The following is a 12,471-nucleotide window of genomic DNA, read 5'->3' on the forward strand; positions in this document are numbered from 1 at the left end:
TTTCCCATACTCATCGGTGCTTGGCGCGTCTTTTCGCCGACGCCGCTCCGCATCGACCTCCGCAACAAAAGTTCCCAGCATCGCATCACGACCGCAACGCAAAAACAACCAAATTAAATTACCACAACCATGGCGAAGAAGGCGCTCGCCAAGGACCAGATTGTTAAGCTGATTGTCGGCGCCGGCCAGGCGAGTCCCAGTCCGCCTGTGGGTCCCGCGCTGGGTTCCAAGGGTGTGAAGAGTATGGATTTCTGCAAGGTACGTTTTGCACGTAGGAGCTTTGCGCGTTGAAGAGGGTTTGAAGAGGAGTTGAAGTGCATCTTATGCGCAATTGCTCCATGATCGAACGCTGGAGGACGTTCTGCGCGCATGCGCATCGCCCAGAATCCTCGGCCATCCGTACTGACCTAGAATCAACAGGAGTTCAACGCCCGCACCGCGCACTACATAACCGGCACCCCCATCCCCGCCCGTATAACCGTCCGCCCCGACCGCAGCTTCCACTTCTCCCTCCGCACACCCCCCACCGCAACGCTCCTCCTCACCGCCGCCGGTGCGCCCCTCATTAAGTCCAAGATCCGCGGCGCAGGTAACGTCCCCGGTCCCATGAACAACCACGACGGCAACAAGGGCAAGACAAGTTCGAATACTCCGACGAACGGGAATGCGACGAAGGGGACGGTCGGGACGGTTAGTTTGAAGCATGTTTATGAGATTGCGAAGATTAAGCAGAGTGAGGGGAGGTTGAGTGGGTTGAGTTTGGAGGGATTGGCGAGGAGTGTGGTGGGGCAGGCGGGGAGTTTGGGGGTGGTTGTTGTGCCGTAGAGGAGACAGAAGGATCGTGGGCTGAAGTCAAGCGATGGATGGGCGGATGAAGAGCAGGAGAAAGAAGCGCAGGTGATGTTGTAGGATACACACGCATTTGCATGGGCTGGAGTTCCCTGGGAGCCGACACGAAGGGCCGCGAAATACCCGCGCTGTATATCTACTGTAGCGAAAGCCGTGTAAATTATATTCAAATTCTGGCAATACTACTACCTCGAGGAGTCTGCGAACGACGGGCCAGAAAATGCAGGGGAGAATGTGAAGGTGGTCTCGACTTCGGCCCAGACGTCCGCCGGGAGCCAAGGAAGGACTGTCAACATTGAAGTTCAACGCCGGCGAAAACAGTGGTGAAAGATGGTAAATCCCGGTTTGCAAGAAACGATATTGATACTCACAAACATTGGGCTACGGAACGTAGGATAGAGTTGCTGCAGTCAATGCAACGCGGTGTAGTCCCTTACAACGAGCGAATATCTTCAAACATAGGGCTCATGTGTATATAACATGCCTACAGCCACCCTTCTACCGTGGTACACCACATGCACGCAATTCATCAACCCAGCCAGCTTATACACTTTCCCAAGAAGGAAAACACAGCACGGCATTACCCACTCGATCCACCAACATAGCCAACCAGCCTCCACAGCACCACAATCACCATTTCCCACCGACCGCACCCCGCTCGAGCCACCTCCATCCGTATCCGCTAGCACCCTCCACGTCCCCACGTTCGTCGCATTTACACAAGACACAAAATCCACGCGCAAGAAGGACTAACCTTACAAATGCATAATCATCGTTTGAAGAAAACGCTAGATGGTGGCCTCCATTCATGTTAGCGATATTTTCTACGATATCTGGAATGCGATCTCAACGGCTCCTAGCAGTTCCCAAGCAGGGAATATGTAGGAAGAGCGTGGCATACACACGGAATAGATGAATACGCTAGAAAATGTTCATGATCTCTGCGTATGCGAGGCTTACGGTGGCATAAATGCGTTGCCACCGTACACTTCCTTAGAACCAAAACATTGAACCCCTCGATTTGCCTTGCCGGTCCTGGTGACAAGTGACCACGATCTACTGCAAATGACATGGTACTGATAAGGAGTCAATAGCATCTTTTGCCACTGGTGAGCTAATTCGGCAGCGAAGTGTATCGCCCACCACCCATTACATGGAGGGATCTGATACTCCTTGTCCATGGCGATATCCGGAGAGGTCTCCATAGGTACTCGAGCCATTCTGTCGTCACCACGTTGTACAGCGCCTCGGATGGCGAAGCCTGTAGACTTGAGGTTACTTAGGTTGGTGAGGAAATCTGGTTGGCCTCCAGAAGAGCTTGAACCATCTCGTGGTCGTTACGTTGCAAGGGAGACTATGTCTATGTGTGAGCCTTGACCATACTTGACTCCGCCTATAAAATTCGAACCATTTCGTGGCCGCCTTGTCGTACAACATTTGGAAAGGCGATGCTTGCAGACCTGATACTATTTGGGCTGGCCTCCAGAACAGTCTGTACCATTTCGTGGTGGGTGTGGTGTACACATTGTTACATCTACGTGCGCATCCTCGAGCATCCTTGAGGTCGCCTTGATGAATATTCGGGCCATATCGAGGTCATTTTTACTCACGGCAATTCTAATGCCTTCGCATGCATGATTGACGAAGTTTGGATCGGTCTCCGCAAAGACCACCTTTCCATGGGTCAGAGACAATTTCCATCAATTCGTGACTCGTATGTTGCTGGTACATCGCTGCTCACGTGCGGAAAGGGGCAGGGGCGAAGGCGGGTTGATGCATAGCCGCCAATGAGGTCATGTTTGGCCATCTGCTCAAGTTTGAGATTCCAGCTGGCTGCTGCCCTTTCCAGGCAATCATTCTGTGCTGCAGATACGCCGGGAGATTTTGACCAAGACTTGATAGGACTTGTTGGCGTATAGAAGCTCCTGTGAACAGCGGCTGCCCCTACAGTACCGCATACTATGATTTCAAGATCCAATACGCGTAAGTCGTTGACACGTAATGTGCCTACGCCTCCCATGCAACGAGATTGATCGTCCAATGCCTCAACGCCCGTGGATGTGTTCGTTCTGCGAACAACAAGGAAGCGACGAAAGCATAGCAAAAGCAGACCACACTACACCACAGCATACTCCGAAATGCGCTCCAAGGCCCCGTGCGCACACCTGCTCCTCTACCACCTTGTGCCACCTTACGCCCACACCCACCTACGTGCTCAGCCTAATCTCCCCACCGCTCCTCTTCAACCCCAGCTTACTCAACTTGATCCGCGGCACAACGCCCAGCAGCACCAACACGCTGGCCACAATGACGGCCCAATGCTGGATATGCGCCACACCCAGACTGTACGTCGTCCAGCTGCTCGCGCACACGGTCGCGAGTCCTAGCGTCGCAATCACATAGCCCGACACGCGGTGGTACTTGTATATGGCCTTTGCCTGGTCGACGCCGCCGTACAGCGAGGGCGTGTAGTACTGCGTGAAGCCGACGAGGGCTTGCAGGAAGATGGCGATGTAGAAGGTCAGGCCGAGGATGGCGTGCGGGCTCGCAAAATGCTCGTGGCCGGGGCCGGCTTTGTTGATCTCAATCACCACCAACCCGGCAAGCAGGGCGGCAAGGCCGAAGAGGTGGAACAGGGCGTGGATGAGCGTGCCGGTGCGCTTCTGGCCCGGGCTATGTGTGGGCTGGAGTATGAGGGCGGCTTGCGTGGCGAGCAGGAGGCCGGCCGAGTTGAGCAGCGGATGCGCAGAGAAGAAGATGAGGTCGTGGGACAAGATGGCGCCCCAGATTATGGCGGCGAGGATGAAGATGCCGGCTTGGGCGAGGGGCGCGGTGCCTGCAGCGGGTACGGTCAGCGGGTGCCATGCCATTCCTGCGGAGCTGTGGCTTACCCAGCCAGAGGTTCTTCCATATTGTTTCTCCTTCTACCTGCGCGGCGTCTCCTCTGCGGCCCAGCAGGGGCTCGTCTTCCCCTGCGCCGCGCGCTGCGTTGAGGTCTGGGATGCCTGTGGCTGAAGCCATATCGTCAACCGTCCCTGCTCTGGTCCTATTGCGTTTCCCTTTCTAGCGTATACACAAGACCGCAGAGGTATGCACACTCCGTCTCAGGTGAAGGACCGTGAACGAGGAGCAGAAGCAGCAAGCGGGCTTGGTGAGAAGCACGCGGAGTTAAGCGGGGGGAGGCTGTTGCGAGTCGCATCGATGACGGAATGCCCCCCTGTCAAGGCGCGGAATACGCGAGCAGCGCGCGCCAATTGCAGCACGCCGCCTCGTCAGCAGCTGCATCGCGAGGTCAGATGAGCGCGTTCGATCGCGAGGAATAGGAAGGTTGGAGACTTGCACGAGATCCCCACTTCAAGGTAGGTCGCCTTCGACGGCAGGGCACCCGTGCTCCGGTCTCGTAGCACCGGCAAGCTCCCTCGGCGAGATTGAGGAGGAAGCAGGCCGGATTCTGCTACGAGCCATGGGCTCTGTCGGGTGCGCGGACTCAGAGGCATGATGAGACGCGTCGACAAAAGAAGGCTGCTCCGAAGTGGTCGTCGGTGAGGCGAAGGCGAGGTTCTCATTAGCTCAGGAATGGTAATAGGTGGAAATCACATCATCAGCACCCCGTCTTATACTAGTCGTGCTAGGACAGCTTAATGTTTTGGCGAGGTCGCCGCAGATTCCAGACAGCTACACACACTGTGCTGTGACCCCCTCGTAGTGTGCCCAACGCCTACATGTAACCATCGCCTATATGTATCGATCGAATCCGCAGCAAAGGACCACCGAGCCGCATCTATGCCCGCCTGTGTTTGAATTGGCCCCACAGACATTCCAACTTATCCACCTAGCACCGCCCTCTCGATCGCGTCGGCCGTCTCTCGAGGCAAACTGAGGAACGGGCTATGACTCGCATCCAGCTCCTGCGTCCTGATCGGAAACCCTTGTGCCGTGCGTTCGACCATGGTCTTTTGAATCTCCAGGGGTATAGCAGCATCACGCGAGCAGTATACGTAGGTAGTGGGGACGTGCTTCCACGCCGCATACGTCAACGCGCTGTGAAAGACGCGATAGCTGTGCGGCGCGAGGTTGGCAACGGCGTTTGCTTGTGCTTCCTCGGACATGTCGTTGTAGAAAATCGCCTCGGGATGCTTGGGACGGACTTCGGTGCCATCTTCAGAGACATCGAACCACGGGAGGTCGTTGCCGCCGAACGCTGAGATCAACGACGAGCCCTCGGGAATAATGAACGAAGCCAGGTACACGAGCTGGGAGACTTCTCCGCGCGTAAAGTATTTACCCGCCTCGGTGGTGGGAAGACCGCCGTACGAGTGCGCAACGATTGTGACCTTCTGACCGGCAGCCCGGGCTTTCTCGACGCGTTCGCGGATGACGGCGACATCGCGGTCAAAGTTTTCAAGATGCTTGGAAGGTCCGACTGAAGGTAGCTCGATCAATTCGGTGTTGTAGCCGGATTGCTTGAGCAGAGCGGCTACATCAGAGAAGCACTTGGCCCTGTGCCAGGCACCGGGAACGAACAGGATGGTGTTCATCGCCGCCATAACGAATTCGAGTGCTCGGTGCGACAGCGGTGGCGGCGAAAGCAGTGAAATCGAAGTCGGTGGCAGCAAAGTCGTTGATATACGTCTAATCGGATTAGCGGATAAGTACACCAGACCTTAGAGCTACAGACGGATGCGGGGTCTTCGGAAGGGTACCGCCAACTTCGACCAACGTGATACATGTGTTGCCGACAACAAGGTCCATCCGAAAGAGTAACTCGAAAGACCTCCCATGGTGCACTCACATTTGTAGGTATCGTATTTGATAGATTCTTTTACATACATATCCAGACAAAAGATCACTATCGGCGGGACGCAGTGTCTCGCGCCGAGGTATATCGCCAGTCAAAGCCAGCCCCGAAACGCCCGCAATGCTACCTGTATGATGCCAAAGCCGTTGATCCAAACTTCGCTCGCTACTCCAAGTCTTCTGGTCTCTTCACCGGCGACGTTCTCAACGGGCTATCGGTCGTTGTGCGTTCTGCGTTAGCGCCTGGCCCAAGACTCAGACTGAGGCTGTTGCGGACCAGGCTCCCGCTCGTGGAGTGTCGAGGTCGCACCAGATCTGGATCTTGCGTGTTGACTGGCGCGTAGAGATCCTGCGCTGCGAGATGCGCGTTGATCCGCGCCTCGCTCCGCATCTTCTGGATCTTGAAGTAGTTGTACGCCGCGATGCTGCAGATCGTGATGACGAGGCCAGTGAGGTTGATCGGGGTCAGCGGGTCGTGGAACACAATGTTCGCCGTGGTGATGGTTACCACCTCTTTGAATATGCCGCAGATGCTCAGCGTGACAACACTGGTCCGCTTCAGCAGCGCAAACTCGCTCGCCGTCATCAGGAACGCCAGACACCCCGGGAACAGCAGGATGCCGATGCCCAGGAGCGCACCCTTCATCTCAAACAGTCTAGACAGCCCCTCGAAGAGGGCTGGAAATCCTTCCACGGGTATCGCTAAAACGAGGATGCTAATGAACATGACAGGTGCTAGGAAAAATATCGAAGAGAATGGATTCGCGGTCGCGGGGTTGCGTAGGAGCAGAATCTGTGTGAGCGACCAGCGGAAGCCCGATGAGCAGGCGGACGACATGACGAGGATGAAGCCGAGGACGTGGAAGGCCGTCTCGCCGGCGACCATCATGATCACGCCGAGGGTCATGATGGCGATGATAATAATGAGGCGCCACGAGATCTGCTCGAGGCCGAAGAGAAATGCGAACAGGAGCACGAAACCGAGTGCAGACGATTTGCACATCGCTGCCATCGTTAGCTCATGTATCGGTTGGGACACACGCAAACTCACTGAAAAAGGTCAGAGTAATGAACTTCAGGCTCGTGTTGCCCAGCCCAATGTCCATGCCGGTGGCCGCGCCACAGGGACCGATTCGCGTAAAATAGAACCACTTCGTCATGAGTGGTTTCTTAGGGTCTAACGGTTCGTCGTGGGCACCGGGGCCGTGGGGGTTAAGAGAGTCGTGGCGAGGCCGGAGTGAGGGTATCATGAAAAGAACGAGCGATGCAAGCGTAAACTGGACCACCATGTGCAGACAGGTCGTAAAGAGCGGAAATGGAAAGATGTTCTGTGTTTCGCCGTCGCCTTTTTCTTCCTTGAACATCCACTTGTTGTACACGGAGATCGAGATGGAAAAGAGGTACCTGGGGGAATTAGCTCGAGGGCAATTGGGTCGTGTGGATTCACTCACCACAGTCCAATCAACGCAGCGTTTATCAACATTGAATGGAGGAGGTTCTGATTGGCAATCTTCTCCTCCTCCTTTGTGAACTTGACATCCTGCGGGACGACGCGGTTCTCCAGCAGCGTGTTGCGCCTCTTCCTGCGGCGCCTCCGCCGCCTGTCTCGGCCGGTGAGCCCCGTCTCCTCGTCGTCCTGCAGGCCGTCGGCGCTCATGTTGTCCAATTCGAGATCGTCGCTGTCGGTGAGGCCCGAGTCGTCCGAGTCGCTGCCAGGCCCCCTGTCTTCGCCCTCTTCGAGGATGTGGTCCGAGTTGCGCCGGCGGTGCTTGCGGTCTGCGTGCTGGGCGGGGCCAGAGGCGCCGGCGAGGGAGGAGGAGCGTCGGCGGGCGTGGGCTGCGGTCACCTGGTCCTCCATAGTCTTAGGGGTCGGAGCCGGAGGGTGGACCAGGGACGCTATGTTGCGGGCGGCGAGCCGGGCGCCGTCGTCGCTGTCTAGGTCGGAATCGGTGCTGGAGGGGGGGTTGGAGATTGTCGCGAGTGGAAACACATCGGCGGGATGCAGCAGCGAGTCGGGGTGCGCTGGAGCTTTTGAGCCTTCGAGCCAGCGAACCACCTCGGCGGTCGACATGGTCGGCGGTGACGGGCACGATGACGGGAATAGCGCCTTGGCGGACGATCACAAGGCAAGGGTGACAACGCTCATCTGGACGCTTCGCCGGGATGACTGCGAAGCCTGATGCTGTGAGAGCAGCTGCAGGAGCCGTCTCAGCGCGCAGTCAGGACGTGTTCTCACGCCCTGGGCCGCAATCTGGAACACGCTTACGCCTGGAAGCGCTGCTTGGCTGTTGTGGAACGTCGCCAATCCCCGTTGCCGCGTGCCTGAGCTGGCCTGTCCACAGCGGAGCGACTATGCGGGAGGGCTTGTATCGATATTGGCACCTTGGTAAGGATGCGACGCTGCCCGGCTCCTCTACTCTGCTCTACTCTAGTTCTAGCATTGCTTAGCCCAAGTGAACACTCAAGCCTGTCACATCCGCTTGGAAGGGCTTCAAGGTGGTGGTAGTGTCCCCCTCCGCACCTGGGCAGACGGGACAGGAACACAATGCTTCTGAGAAACCAACATCCACAAGCCAGCGCGACTGGCACGCCCAGGGCAAACAAGATTGATTACCAGGGTCCTTGGCGGATCTACACGTCTCGCGGAGTTCTCTCTATCACAGCGACTGATACCGGTGTACCCCGCACACCTTCATCACGACACGGGCTGCTTCAAGTAAACATATCTTCCGTCTGACACCCAACACGCAGACCCAGACTCTGTAGACAGTATGAGTGGACTAGGCGGTCTCAACAAGACACCTGACTCGATCGTCATCAGCGTCGTCCAGTCCCAGCTCTTCGACGTCGCCACTCCCACCCATCTCTCCCAAGCAGTCCAACACGTAGTCGCGCTCGTCGAACGCACGAAACGCGCCTACCACGCCACCGACATGGTCATCTTCCCCGAGTACTGCATCCACGGCCTCTCCATGCGCACCAACTCCGACATAATGTGCACCCTCGACGGCCCCGAAGTCGCCCAATTCAAAGCCGTCTGCCGCGCGCAAAACATCTGGGGCTGCTTCAGCATCATGGAAAAGAACGACCTAGGGGCACCCTGGAATTCTGGGCTCATCATCAACAATGCCGGAGAGCTCGTCAACTACTACCGCAAGATGCACCCGTGGATTCCCGTGGAGCCGTGGTACCCGGGCAATCGGGGGATCTCGGTTTTTGAGGGCCCCAAGGGGGTCAAGATGAGTCTGATTATCTGCCACGACGGCATGTTTCCTGAGATGGCAAGGGAGGCGGCGTATCAGGGGGCGGAGGTGCTGCTCAGGACGGCGGGGTACACGCCGCCGATCAAGCAGTCGTGGGAGCTGACGAATCGGACGAATGCATTCACGAATCTGATGTATACGGTGTCGGTCGCGTTGGCGGGCACAGATGGAACGTTCAAGAGCATGGGCGAGGCGATGTTCTGTGGCCCAGAAGGAGATATTTTGGTGCGTGGGAATAATTCGGCTGACGAGATCTTTGCTTGTGAGATCAGGGCCGACGAGGTAAGAAGACGACGGATGCATTGGGGTGTTGAGAACAATTTGTATCAATTTGGACATCGAGGATATGTGGCTGTGAAGGGGGGTGCGAGCGATTGTCCGTATACGTACATGAAGGACCTGGTGGCGGGAAAATGGGTCACTGCGGAGGACGCTGAGGTGACCGTCAAGGACGGTACGAGCTGTGGCTTTGAGCCGCCAGGGCAAACTTTCGTTAATGAATTGGATGAAAAGAAGTGACGCCTTGGAGATCAAAGAGCACTACGGGGTATGCGGGTGAGCTTGCAGTATAAGTTGGCAATCTGATAGGCTAACATGGTGCGGCTTCTTCAACTCCGCATTCCAGTGTTGCATCTCGGATCATGTCAATGCAGGGTCTGTTGCCGTCTTTCACGTTCATCTTGTTGACGGGTATCAAGAATACAACATGTATTCCCAGCGATGAATAATATGTACGGCGGCTCTACCACGAATATGCAAATTACAAGGAACGCTTCAAGAATCACCAAGCCCGCGCCTGTAACACAGCCAGATGACGCAGCTCTCTATTCACTCCGCTCTTTGCGTCCATCCCGGCTGCTTCCAGCTTCAATGTGGGGATCGTATTCCCGGCTGCGCACGGGGACGACCGTCGGGTTAGCCTCTTTCAAGGGCCCGGCTTCGGTGTCCTCAAGGTCACTGTCGTCATCGACGCCTCTCTGTCTCCGCCTCTCGAGCCACTCGTCATCGCTCTCGTCGTCGGTTTCTTCGCCAGCTGCAGCCTCGTAATTCGTGTCGTTTCCAGCAGGGTCCTTGATGAACCCATCGATGATCCAGTATTGCATAGCGTTCATGATCAGTGGGAAGATGAACATGACGAACAAAATCTGCAGCGTCTCGCTGCCCTCGGTCCAGCGAAGGGCCCAGTCGCCCACCCATGCGATCCACGGGAGGAGCTGGAAGATGAAGAAGACGCACAGCTTCATGCCGAGCAGACCGAGGAAGTAAATGACGGATTGCTTGAGCCACCAGGTAGCGCGGGGAGGGTGACCATAGTTTCCAGAGCGGATGGACTCGGGCGGGTTGGCCATGGGGGTCAGGAGGAAGGCCCTGTGAAGGACCTTGAGCAGAAGCACGAGGATGGGAATACCGATGGTGGTCTAGGCATGTCAGAACATGAGCGTCGCGGAGGATTAGGCAATACATACATCAATCGCAAGGTTGAGCAGGTAGAACGAGCAGGGATTCGGCAGGTCTCCCTTGTCGTCCTGGCCTGCGTGTTGTGGTGTAGCCTTCGTGTTTGCCGCCACGTCGAACTTTCCAGATGACAGCATAGACATGAGAATATTGGCCAGGTGCAGCAAAACAGATCCGAAGACCTGTTTCGACACATCGAAGAACCAGATCTTGAGCGGACGGCGGGGTGTCTCGCGCCATCTCTTGTAGGCGAGCGAGGACACAGCTAGCAGGCCCAGAGCGCCCTGGACTATCAGAGCGTATGGGCCAAGCAGGTGGCATTCGCCGTTATCGTCTGACTCCATCGGGCTGGCCTTGTCCGAGGTTGAAGCTGCGGGCTCAGCGGCAGCGTTGGAGGCGGCGGGTCGCTGTTCGGACGAGGCAGGTGTCGCAACGGCGGTAGGGATGGGCTTCTCCGTGGGCTCGGTCGGCTCCGTGGGGCGCGCAACGGTGGGGCGCTCGGGGGCGGGTGGTGGTGGTGGTTTCTCAGGGTCTGCCTGCACGCCGTCGATGCCCACCAGCTCAGTCTCGAAGATCAAGGTCGATGATGCGGGAATGGGCCCGTTCGCGTAGTTGCCATAGCCCAGGCTCGGCGGAATGGTCAGCTTCCTACCCTCTCCTATGCACATTCCTACGAGGCCCTGATCCCATCCTGCAATGACCTGTCCAGCTCCCAGCGTGAACTCAAACGGGGTCCCACGGTCGTAGCTCGAGTCGAACTGAGACCCATCGCTGTCCAGTGTTCCTTTGTAGTTGACCGTGATCTTATCGCCTTCTTGCGTTTTCCGCGTGCAATCGGCAGGCTTCGTCACCTCGATACCGAGGCCTTGGGCGGAGGCGAGGGATAGGAGGAGGGAGAGCGGCAGTGCGCACAACGTGGTAAAGCGCGCCATACGCGGCTGTTGGGGTAACGAGCGGTCGCGACGTGGCAGAGAGATGCGACGAGGTAACGCAGAGGAGGTAACCGTGGACCAAGCAAGCAGGCGGACTTGGACGGGCGGCGAGTCTCGTGATGCTGAAACACGTCAAAGCGGCACGCTGTGCCTTTTTCCCCGTCGATCGTACACAGACGAGAAAAGCGACAGATAAACTGTCTACAGCGAAGGAAAACGTGAATGTGCGAAGGTGGAAGCCTGCGCCTCCATCATCATGCGAACGTTGGCCGTCCGCGGCTTCTCGCCAAGTTGATCTGCGGCACCTAGCTTCAGCCAATTACACGCCGTCCATAAAGTGTACCAAACTTCACACGTTGCCAGCCGCGCACTCTTCTACATGTATAAGGCCCCGCATATTTGCCTAAACTGCTCCAGCATACAATTGATTGGTGTACTGTTGAAGGTCCCTCCCAGCTAAAGTCAATCTCGCCTGCAATCCATGAGCATCCACATGCAAAAGGCTATGTCTCAAGCGCACAAACATAACCCACCGTCCAACTACAGCAGAAGTAGTATAGACAAGTCGTGTTACTGACCATGGAATTTAGTCTTGAGAGCTTTGAACCTAGCTCGCTTAGATTGGAAAGTCACGGAGACGACCTCGATTTCCAGATCCCCGAAAATAATTCAAGGCCGCTACCCAAATGCGAACGAACTTATACGGATGTAGCTGCCAACTATTCATTCGACCCCAGCAGCATCCCAGGACGAGCAAGACCATCAGTAAATACGGTCCTTACGCCCTAGCGACATCGGCCTCCTAATGATGTCTAATGAGCTCGTTATGCCGCCGAAATGGCGCGACGCTCAAGTACAAAGCAGGAAGTTAATGAGGACATTGTATATTCGTTGCTTGCTCAGAATCAGATTCGAATACTTCGACTTGCTCCGGGAGCTTGGGAAGAACTGGTGCACTGCGCTCTCAAACCCGTGTATTTGGATAGTTTTGCACGTGGCAAAATTGTCTTCCAGGCGCCATCTTATGCTTGGGGCACTAATGCCTTCACCGAAGTCGTGTTTGTACAGGACGTTTCGTCGGATATAGGTGATTTTGTCACCTACGAAACTTTCGAGACGGCCGCAAACCGGACGCGACCAAGATCATTCTTCGTACGAGATAATCTTTACAAAGT

The 12,471-nt window shown here is 56.3% G+C and overlaps 7 protein-coding genes across 7 annotated transcripts; 2 read left to right on the forward strand and 5 right to left on the reverse strand.

The window, feature by feature from the left end:
• The first annotated feature begins 88 nt into the window (after positions 1-88).
• Positions 89-1,229, forward strand: CC84DRAFT_1200779 (ribosomal protein L11). The gene is made up of 2 exons (XM_018181685.1): positions 89-258; positions 421-1,229. Exons 1-2 carry the CDS (start codon positions 130-132, stop codon positions 823-825), a joined length of 534 nt encoding a protein of 177 aa, XP_018041882.1. The 5' UTR covers positions 89-129; the 3' UTR covers positions 826-1,229.
• Positions 1,230-2,684: 1,455 nt separating this feature from the next.
• Positions 2,685-4,008, reverse strand: CC84DRAFT_1133370 (uncharacterized protein). The gene is made up of 2 exons (XM_018175972.1): positions 3,741-4,008; positions 2,685-3,685 (listed from the first exon to the last, which is right to left on the reverse strand). The coding sequence occupies exons 1-2, from the start codon at positions 3,868-3,870 to the stop codon at positions 3,057-3,059; spliced, it is 759 nt and encodes a 252-aa protein (XP_018041883.1). The 5' UTR covers positions 3,871-4,008; the 3' UTR covers positions 2,685-3,056.
• A 23-nt stretch (positions 4,009-4,031) lies between these two features.
• On the reverse strand, positions 4,032-4,447 carry CC84DRAFT_39363 (uncharacterized protein). Its single transcript, XM_018186029.1, has one exon. It carries the CDS (start codon positions 4,413-4,415, stop codon positions 4,122-4,124), a length of 294 nt encoding a protein of 97 aa, XP_018041884.1. The 5' UTR covers positions 4,416-4,447; the 3' UTR covers positions 4,032-4,121.
• A 29-nt stretch (positions 4,448-4,476) lies between these two features.
• Positions 4,477-5,684, reverse strand: CC84DRAFT_39396 (alpha/beta-hydrolase). The gene is made up of 2 exons (XM_018186037.1): positions 5,642-5,684; positions 4,477-5,481 (listed from the first exon to the last, which is right to left on the reverse strand). The coding sequence occupies exon 2, from the start codon at positions 5,394-5,396 to the stop codon at positions 4,674-4,676; it is 723 nt and encodes a 240-aa protein (XP_018041885.1). The 5' UTR covers positions 5,397-5,481; positions 5,642-5,684; the 3' UTR covers positions 4,477-4,673.
• A 128-nt stretch (positions 5,685-5,812) lies between these two features.
• On the reverse strand, positions 5,813-7,717 carry CC84DRAFT_1077838 (TPT-domain-containing protein; the record flags this gene model as incomplete). The annotated part of the gene is made up of 3 exons (XM_018173775.1): positions 5,813-6,651; positions 6,698-7,050; positions 7,098-7,717. 3 exons carry the CDS (start codon positions 7,715-7,717, stop codon positions 5,813-5,815), a joined length of 1,812 nt encoding a protein of 603 aa, XP_018041886.1.
• A 350-nt stretch (positions 7,718-8,067) lies between these two features.
• Positions 8,068-9,585, forward strand: CC84DRAFT_39377 (formamidase). The gene has a single exon (XM_018186033.1). The coding sequence runs from the start codon at positions 8,418-8,420 to the stop codon at positions 9,426-9,428; it is 1,011 nt and encodes a 336-aa protein (XP_018041887.1). The 5' UTR covers positions 8,068-8,417; the 3' UTR covers positions 9,429-9,585.
• Positions 9,586-9,733: 148 nt separating this feature from the next.
• On the reverse strand, positions 9,734-11,296 carry CC84DRAFT_1079255 (uncharacterized protein; the record flags this gene model as incomplete). Its single annotated transcript, XM_018173838.1, has 2 exons — positions 9,734-10,327; positions 10,376-11,296. The coding sequence occupies 2 exons, from the start codon at positions 11,294-11,296 to the stop codon at positions 9,734-9,736; spliced, it is 1,515 nt and encodes a 504-aa protein (XP_018041888.1).
• Positions 11,297-12,471: the final 1,175 nt, after the last annotated feature.

The sequence above is a fragment of the Paraphaeosphaeria sporulosa genome (assembly GCF_001642045.1).
Source record: "Paraphaeosphaeria sporulosa strain AP3s5-JAC2a unplaced genomic scaffold CC84scaffold_1, whole genome shotgun sequence".
Lineage (NCBI taxonomy): Eukaryota > Fungi > Ascomycota > Dothideomycetes > Pleosporales > Didymosphaeriaceae > Paraphaeosphaeria > Paraphaeosphaeria sporulosa.

Coding starts and splice junctions, on each gene's coding strand:
- CC84DRAFT_39396 (XM_018186037.1), bottom strand. CDS start 5,396: ATGGCGGCGATGAACACCATCCTGTTCGTTCCCGGTGCCTGGCACAGG.
- CC84DRAFT_39363 (XM_018186029.1), bottom strand. CDS start 4,415: ATGAGAACCTCGCCTTCGCCTCACCGACGACCACTTCGGAGCAGCCTT.
- CC84DRAFT_39377 (XM_018186033.1), top strand. CDS start 8,418: ATGAGTGGACTAGGCGGTCTCAACAAGACACCTGACTCGATCGTCATC.
- CC84DRAFT_1133370 (XM_018175972.1), bottom strand. CDS start 3,870: ATGGCTTCAGCCACAGGCATCCCAGACCTCAACGCAGCGCGCGGCGCA. Junction 3,686..3,740: donor ATGGAAGAACCTCTGGCTGG/GTAAGCCACAGC, acceptor TACCCGCTGCAG/GCACCGCGCCCCTCGCCCAA.
- CC84DRAFT_1200779 (XM_018181685.1), top strand. CDS start 130: ATGGCGAAGAAGGCGCTCGCCAAGGACCAGATTGTTAAGCTGATTGTC. Junction 259..420: donor AGAGTATGGATTTCTGCAAG/GTACGTTTTGCA, acceptor TAGAATCAACAG/GAGTTCAACGCCCGCACCGC.